The sequence below is a fragment of the Dendrobium catenatum genome, unplaced genomic scaffold (genome assembly GCF_001605985.2).
Source record: "Dendrobium catenatum unplaced genomic scaffold, ASM160598v2 fragScaff_scaffold_974, whole genome shotgun sequence".
Taxonomy (NCBI): domain Eukaryota; kingdom Viridiplantae; phylum Streptophyta; class Magnoliopsida; order Asparagales; family Orchidaceae; genus Dendrobium; species Dendrobium catenatum.
This window is the reverse complement of record NW_021319436.1, coordinates 1,651,756-1,660,907: the sequence shown is the minus strand read 5'-3', so window position 1 is coordinate 1,660,907 and position 9,152 is coordinate 1,651,756. Positions and strand designations below refer to the sequence as shown.

At 34.4% G+C, this 9,152-nt stretch overlaps 1 protein-coding gene across 2 annotated transcripts; it reads left to right on the top strand.

Moving 5' to 3' along the window:
• The first annotated feature begins 1,732 nt into the window (after positions 1-1,732).
• Positions 1,733-9,075, top strand: LOC110101921 (4-hydroxy-tetrahydrodipicolinate synthase, chloroplastic). Of its 2 annotated transcripts, none has more exons than XM_020830025.2 (4): positions 1,733-1,896; positions 2,014-2,144; positions 6,479-6,559; positions 8,005-9,075. In XM_020830025.2, exons 2-4 carry the CDS (start codon positions 2,044-2,046, stop codon positions 8,930-8,932), a joined length of 1,110 nt encoding a protein of 369 aa, XP_020685684.1. In that variant the 5' UTR covers positions 1,733-1,896; positions 2,014-2,043; the 3' UTR covers positions 8,933-9,075. The 2 variants fall into 2 exon arrangements, with proteins under 2 accessions (XP_020685684.1, XP_020685685.1); XM_020830026.2 differs by having other exon boundaries at positions 1,743-1,896; positions 2,021-2,144.
• The last annotated feature ends 77 nt before the right edge of the window (positions 9,076-9,152 follow it).

Genomic DNA, 9,152 nt, shown 5'->3' with positions numbered 1-9,152 from the left:
ACGTTGATTTTTTATTTTTTATTTTTTTTAATGAAGAACAAAGACTTATATATTATTATCTGATTATCATGAAGTATAATTTGGGATGATTTTCTTCATGTTTCTTAAAGCAATTTTTTGTTAAAAAATTAAAAAAAAACATATAATAAAAATGCTTTAAGAAGTACTAAGAAATTCATCCAAAATGAAGCCTCTGTGTAGAGATGTCATTGAGTGTTTCAAAAGAAAATCTTAGATATTGAAGAAAGAAATTATCTATGCAAACTGGTTTTTTTTTGCAAAGATAGAACAAGATTGAATCGACTGAAAGGATTCTTTTGGGATTTTAATGAAAATCAGGTCAAAATCTGTGAAGCTTTAACCATTCCAAGGCTCCGTTTGGGATGGCTTTTTTACTGCTTCTTCAAGCCGCTTTCTAGTACAAAAATTTTAATTTTTGTACTAGAAAATTATTTTAAGGAGCAAGAAGAAAACCGTCCCAAATGAAGCTTAAATGTGCTGAACTGTTCGACATATTAGCTCTTTTTTAAAATTTTAGCCTGCGGTGCTCCTGCTTATTCCAACTATGAAGCTGCTCATTTTCAAAAATTAGCCTTTGACAGATGGAGTAGATATATTTTTTTAATTATAGGAGTAAGTAAAGAGGGTTTAGTCATAAACTTTAGTTAGAAAATCGTATGAACTGAGTATGAGTATACTTTCTTTGTTAATGAAGCTTATGGCTTTCATTGAAAAGGTACTTATGTCACATAAGGAAATAGTTGGGTGTTTTAATTCTATCATAACCATGGATAATATTATTGGAACTTCCAACAATGCAAAAGAAATCAAAGACAATGACACTTATATTTAAAAACATAAACAAAATTTTGTATAACAAGAATAACCTAGGATTAGGCCAAATGCCTAGTAAGATAATTGAAACTTCATAATATAAGGAGTTTCATTAGTAGTTCACCACCATGAATGTCCAATGCTTTGTCAACAACTCTAATATTTGACACTTAGACTTCGTTTGAGATAGTTTTCTTACTGTTTTATGAAGCAGTTTCTTAGTACAAAAATTTTTTAATTTGAAATTTTTGTACTAAAAAACTATTTTACAAAGCAGTGAAAAAAATGTCTCAAATGAAACCTTAACCTTCAACTTATTCTTATGAAAAGGGATCCAAGGAAGAAAAGGAAAATAAGGAAGAGAGAGAAACTAGAGTTCTCTTATCACTAGACTCCTCGAACACTGTCGGACCACCAAGGGTCGCCGAACTGACACCAAATTTTCATCCATCCATTGACTGGCACCAGAATTTGCTCAGCCATCGACTAACACCAAACTTCCACTCGCTTGCTAACTGATGCTGGATTTCCGCATGACCACCGAATGTCGTTAGATTTCAATCCGATCTCCGCTCGTCATTAGATTTCAACTCGACAATTGACTGTTGTAATCTGATCGTCCTCAATTTCAAGGATGAACCAGTTAGTTATAATTTATTCAAATTATAATAGAATCATTTCAACCAGGAGTGGCTTCGTGGTTTTTCCTTTTTATAGGATTTTTTACGTAAAAAAATTTTATGTTTTTGAATTTTTTATTTATGTGATGGATATTCATAAAATGATGAAATGAAAAATTTTATATTAACAATTATAATTATACAGAGTTATTAGTAAGAACATTTGAATGGGCCCACTTTTTGTCGTAGGCCAGTAAATGCCCGGTCCGATGCACGCCAAATTCTTTCGTGTCACTCGGGAGTCAGGGTCATCTCGGCAAAACCCTAACCTTTTTCATGGATTCTCCTTCCGAAGTCACAATTCTTCTATACTATTCCTCCTTGGCAGCCGCTGCGAGCTGCCTCTCCATTATCCATATATCTATCCTCAGGCTCACTTGAGGTAAGGGGCATATTGATCCTGGATTTTATCCCTTCGAAGTGTTTGTCTGAGCTTCTTATTTTGAAGGTCGTGTTCGCCTGATGTTTTTTTTTTTCTTCCTTTTTTGTTGGGTTTGAGGAACAAGGAGAGGAGTGAAAGAGATATAAGATGTCATCCTTCATGTCGATTAGCCACAGTTGGGGTGCGAGGGATATAGCTCTCACTTTTGGGTTTAATTCCCCGAGTCCTGCTGCTACTTGCAATCAGAGGTTAGCTTTATTTCACACTTGAAAGCTTTATGTTGATGATATCGGTGGCAGTGAAGACAATGCGTTTAAATTCGGTTGCTCAAATTTCGATTTCAAAACTCTTTTTAGACTTGTTATTTATCAGTTCTTAAAGATTAGATTTATAGATGCATTTTGCAGTGAAAACTAAACTATAAATATTCCTTATATATTCTTGGGTAAGTATGATCTCTGCGTCATTTTTGCTGTTCATTCCAGCATGATTTGAGGAGGTAATATACCTTCTCCAGTTGGAATTGATATGATAATATATTGGTCTCATGCCTTTATGAACGCAAATGTTGTTCACATTTTGATTAACTGCGTGTCCTCATATATGCAAAGCCTGCTTGGGTTCCTGATATTTTCAGATCCATTCAGCTAGTTTTTACATTTCTTTGTAAAATGATTTGCTGCCGACCAAATGCTGTTTAAGTGATTAATGTTTTAACGGTTCACATGGCCTCTACCTATGCATGCATGCAAAATGAAGCCCATAAGTCATGTTGAGTGCTTGAAGAAAAGAGAGTGCTAATTTTATGGTATTATTTTTAACCTAATCTGAATTTATTTAGATTTAGGTATCTTTATCCAAATAAATGGAAAAAAAAAAACTTATCTAGATAAGAGGAGTGTTCCATTATCTCCTATGCTCGCGAATGATTGGATATTAACTTTTATCAATTTCCTTGGTTTTCTTGTCTATATCTAGTAGTTTGTATCTTAGGGATTTGTTCATTCATCCTACATGATATGAAATGAATCTTGGCATGGTGGCTCTATCCCTCTCCATTTGTCCCCCTCACACTCCCCCTCTAATCAGTCAATCCTAGCAATTTTTTCCACCCTTGGCCCTTGTTCCTAAGAAACCATATATGCCTCCTTTCTCTCTCTTATACACACACACATACTAGAAGAACATTGCTTTCTTTAGATCTCTCCCTCCTTGGGTCGAGGGAATAAGGAAGGGGGATTTGTGTTGTAATTTATCAAGAAGGGAGGAAGTATTAAGGAGGCAACTTAAGGCATGGATAAGATAAAAAAAATAAGGAAAGTATAGCAAGGAACAGAAGGTGAAGTCCAAATAAGAGTAAGGAAGGGAAAAATTGTCTTCAGTAGAAATCTTTTCAAAATTGGATAATACCAAATTTAGGTCCGCTTTTGCATTGTTTATCACTCCTCAAATTGTAAATTCTTCAAATTCACAAAATCTTTCATTACCTAGTTTTAATACCATTTTATTGGCCATTATTATAAGGAGAGTCTAATATTAGGGTTCCCTATTATAAGAGGCTCATTTTGGTAATCATGCAAGGATCTATTTTTGTTGCCCTCAATTTATCAGCCATTGTACTCTCACAACTTTAGGTCTTCAAAGGTGTTCTAAAAATCAGTTATACTAAGACATAAGTGCACATTAACACTAAAATTTGAATACCCTGGTCTTTTATCAATGTGGATTGTGGTTATTTAAAATCAAACAAGTTGGTTGTTTTAATTCATAAGTTAGCTAATTCTTAATGGCTTAATAGGAATCATCCCTGATCTAATATGGATTAAATTGATATGTTGGTCTATCAATATGGATTAGAGTGATATGTTGGTTTAGGTTGGCCTAGAGGCCATAATTTGAAACGTGGATTACTCGAGCTCATTAAATTGTTAAGCAAACTAAGCTTAAGTCAAGTTGTGCTTAAAATATGTGTGTAAGTTTACTCAATGTTTTGATCCTGATCAAGGCTATATCAGATCAGTTTAGGCCTAGTGGGCCTACCATAGACTTTTATGAGTTAACTTGGTTAGCTCACGGTTTAGGTTATATTTGTCAACTTGGGCCCATAATAGGTGATTCACTAATATTAAGTGTGGGCTTAGTTTAGCCTTTTAATATTTATAGATTGTTTTTGAACTTTTTGGAGGACGGCATGATAAATTTCATAAGAATGGATAAAACTTTGTATGGCAGCCTAAAAGGATGAACACTACACAACCTCAATAAGTCTAGATGATGCTTTAAGTTAACATTCGCTAAAGGCTTCAAAACCACATCTATTGTATTCCAAGATGGATCTTTCTATATTAAAAGTGCACTTATTTATAAGTTTTCATAGCCCAACTTGGTTGTCTCTTTGATCAAAAGGCTGTAATGGTGTGACTTGGCACTAGTGGTCTTAAAATAATTTGGCAACATAAATTGTTGCACTTGATCCTCCCCAATCATTTCCCCATAACCTGTGTTTCCTTTTGCTCTAAAACCTTTCTTGCAACCAATAGATCAACATATTATGCTTCATCAAATCAAAATGCTTTAGTAAACCTTATAAAATCAAAGCAGGGCCATCTAAAATTACACCTTGCAGCACATCCACTAACTCTATTCATCTTCAAGACAAATAATGTAATTTTGCAAATCTTAAGGACCTCAACATCTCTAGAGAACATGTATCCTGTATTACTAAAAGCACTTAAGGATATCATATTCTTTTTAGATCTGTATATATGTAACTCTTGGCAATGTCATAGTCTCACCACCATGCCTTTTCAACTTCACAGTGACCAAATAAACAAACTTGCGTGCAATTATTTCTTATATAGACATAGTTAATTGGGCATTACTTGTAACTGAAAAGCAACCTTTTATTAAGACGCCTAATTTTAACAATGATGAGTTGAGCATCCATTGCTCTTTGCATCAATCTTCATAATTCATCCATGAACATCACTTACATTTGTATTATAGACCAATTTACAACAACCCTTACATTTTAAAAATTTTTCTTCTTACGATTGTCTTCTGCACGTTGATCCTATTTCAATGCATGATAAATTTTCTTTATGTGCTCGTTTTACTTGCGATAAAATCAAGCTTAATTCTTGTACCTGCTACTAGATTTGCTTTTATCATGATTATAAGTATACACCTTCTTAGAAAATCTCTCCCTTAATCTTAATACTAAACTTATAATCGTTTAGTTGATTTTTCATCTCAGGCACTTTCAATCTTCAGAAAAAGTAACCCTTTGGTTGATTATAATTTACTATATTAAGAGGGAGGCAAATAGCAGGATTGTCACAAACTTTGGTCCTTAATCATTATAAAAAATTACATAAATATTCCTTAAATCTTAAGTAATAGAATTGAAATAATTTAGATGCGATTTGTGTGCGAACCTATTTGAATGCAAAGTAGATACAATCTTTTCTTTTGATACATTTGTCGCATAGGCTTTTAGTAATGTACAAAATTTTAGTTTGAGCTATAAATCTTTAACAATTTCCTTTATGATATTTGATAAGTCCTCGTAAATATAACTAAATCTCATGGTCTCAAAAATATGGGCATGCTTTCCGATTCCTTGAAAAGTCATTGCTATACTAAAAACCCTCACATCTTGATTCTACAGTGCCCAAAACTGTTTAGCTATCAAAATTTTCAGCATCAAACTTCATGGCCATTGTATTCTTCGCAGACCTTGCTTTAAAACCAGTTGCTAGAAAAAAAATCCCAACTTTTATGTGGAAGAGTCAATCAACAACCAGTATGATGAACCACATAGTAATCATATAGAGCATACAAGATAGACTGTTACGATGTATATTGTTGAATTTAAAAAGCCTACATCCATAGTCGCATGGAGTATTGATGGTTCCACTAAATCAAAAAGGAGTATACATTACTAGAATATTGCTCTCAATAATATTGCCTTTATATTTACTTTAAATCTGCATTAATATTTATAATCTAATCTTGATCAAATCCTAAAAATTATTTGTCTTGCAAAATCCATGATTTTGAGGGAATTAATATAAACTCAACAACACCACCAGCAAGTTTGGCTATAATATTATCTAGATTGACTATACGATTAGAGGTCAACCATAAGTTATATTTGCTTGATAACTAATGTTGATTTGTTGGAGCAAATGAAGTTAAAAGTAAGTGCTATGATACCAAAAAAAAAAAAAAAAGTGCTATGATACATGATGCTCTTTCATTCAATTTGAGCTTTGTTAATAAGCTATTTTGAAAAGAGAGGTTATTTTCTGCTTTGGTTTAACCTATCTCATACCAACCTGAGTCTTAGTTATAAACTGTTGCATTTAAAAATAAGATATATTATCTGAAGTTATATGGGTGAAATATTTTATCTTTAGAAGAAAAAAAATATTGTATTAGAAAAAAACAATTTATGGAAAGAAACTTTCTATAATGCATTGAGTGGCACCTGCATTGATCTGATGTCTTGCGCTTGATATTCATTTTTTTATGTGTGCATTCTATGACTTAGTTTTCTTCAATTCTTGCTTATATGCAGGACTGGAGTATGGAAATCTCCGGAGGCAGCCGTTGCTCAAAATTTTCATCTTCCAATGCGCAGCCTTGAAGTTAAAAATAGGTATTTTTAGACATTTCAAGAAGTATTTTATTAATACCACAGTTGCATAAAGGCGAAATAGATGGATGGATCTTAATTTCTTTTCCATACTAATAATTTTCCTTCCTAACTCAATTAAGATCATATGTGTGGATTCTTCGCTTATTAATTTGAAGAGACCGTTTGTTGTGTCTATTCTTCACGACATTTCAGGTACTTGTTCATACTGCAGTTGTGCAGTGACCAAATAGATGTTGAATGCATCTTACTCTTTCTTGACCATATGATAGGAAATACTTGATTTCAAGTAGTTCCTAACCAAAACTGAAGCCGAACAAGGAGAAAACTGCTGTCTCCAACAGTGGACAGCAACTATGCGCAGGAAAAAACAGTGAATATTGCGAGAATATTGAGAGACAACGCAAGCAAAGACTTGTATTTTTACTAGTAGACGAAACAAATAGCAAGATACAATTTGTTCTTCAATTCGAGAGGAAGAACGTACTCTCCAAAGTCTCCGGCGAAGCCAAGAGCCCAAAACAAAACCTAGATCTCAAAGAGAAAACTCAAATTCAAGATGATCCCCCAATTCCCCCCCAAACTCCCAATTATACAAAATTAATCATAAAGGACAATAATAAACTTCCTAAAACAGCCTTCCCATTCAAAATTTCCCTCCTAAACTCCCCCCAAACCGCCTACGTGGATCTTGCGGTGTTCCGCCCCGACTGCTTTCTCCGCCTGGAGTAGCAGTGGACCGGTCCGGGTTGGACCGGTCCAGCCGGCCCCTCCTGGGCCGGCGTAACACCATACTATTACTTTTCCTACTTCACTCAATGGAGACCAATGTCTATTTTTGCTCTGTATTAATTTAATATCTGGGGTTTTCGTTTGTTCAGTTATTATGGGTTTGTTTTTGGACATCTTGAGTTTCTCCGGTACATATCTTAGTCTACTTCTCCGGACGAGTTATTTTGCTTAATTCCGTACTTTCAAACCATCTTTGTTGTATAATGATAGAAATTTTCTTACCGTTAGTTAATGAATGGATTCTTGATAATGTATGCTCCTACTTTTTTGAATAAATTTTGATAAAAGTAGGTTTAGCTGTCCGCCATTAAAACTAAACACTTTTTTCCCTTTTTATAGCCCTGTAAACAATCATGTTTCATTTTTGCCATACCCATCAAAAATCTCCATTTTTTTTTCTAGGGATTTACATACATACCACTATATACTACTCTATTTACATATCTAGCACCTAAAATTTTAATATTACATACATACCACTCATTGTTCACTTTCATATCAAATATGAGTGGTAGAAATGAAATATATGAGTGTTAGAATTGAAATATGAGTGACATATTTGATATTAAAATAATATAAGGTAGTATGTATGTAAATTCCGCTTTTTTTTTTTTTCATCTTTGGTGATGGTCTCTGTGTCTTATATGCTGCTACAGAACATCTGTGGATGACATAAAAGGTCTAAGATTAATAACAGCCATCAAGACCCCATATTTACCTGATGGGAGATTCGACCTCGAAGCCTATGATGCCTTAATGAACATGCAGATTATGAATGGCGCACAAGGTGTAATTGTGGGAGGCACAACAGGTGAAGGCCACCTTATGAGTTGGGATGAACACATAATGCTCATTGGACACACCGTCAATTGCTTTGGCTCTTCAATCAAAGTAATAGGAAACACTGGAAGCAACTCAACCAGGGAGGCAATACATGCAAGCGAACAAGGTTTTGCCGTCGGCATGCACGCCGCCCTCCACATCAATCCTTACTATGGCAAAACATCTTTGCAAGGTATGATTTCTCACTTTGAAACTGTTCTTTCCATGGGACCAACCATCATCTATAACGTACCATCAAGAACTGGACAAGATATTCCTCCAACTGTTATAAGTAAAATATCTGGAAATCCTAATATGGCTGGCGTCAAGGAATGCGTAGGAAATGATAGGATAAGGGAATATGTGGATGGAGGAATGGCGATTTGGAGTGGCAATGATGATGAGTGTCATGAAGCAAGGTGGGCTTATGGGGCTGTTGGAGTCATATCTGTGACGAGCAATCTTGTTCCAGGTTTGATGTATGAGCTTATGTTCAAAGGTAAGAATACATTACTGAATTCCAAGGTGATGCCTTTGATTAAGTGGCTTTTTGGCGAGCCGAATCCTATAGGCCTTAATACTGCTCTAGCTCAGCTTGGGGTGATCAGGCCTGTTTTTAGATTGCCTTATGTTCCACTTCCTATTGCGAAGAGAATCGAGTTTGTTAGAATAGTGGAAGGAATTGGAAGAGAGCATTTTGTTGGAGATGGGGATGTGGAGGTTCTTGATGATGATGAATTTGTTTTAGTTGGTCGATATTAGGTTGTTCTGGATTAGGTTCTGGATGATTATTATTTATATGACTGTTTTGGGAATGTACTTCTGTGTAGACATATCAAGTTTTGTTTGTAATGTTATCAGTTGAATTGCTATCAATAATATTTTGCTTGGAAATGTTGTGAATTTGTTATATGTTCTGAAAAGAGTGTCATGTAGGTGATCTTTACATGCAGAGAAGGTAACCAAAGATACTCAAATATAA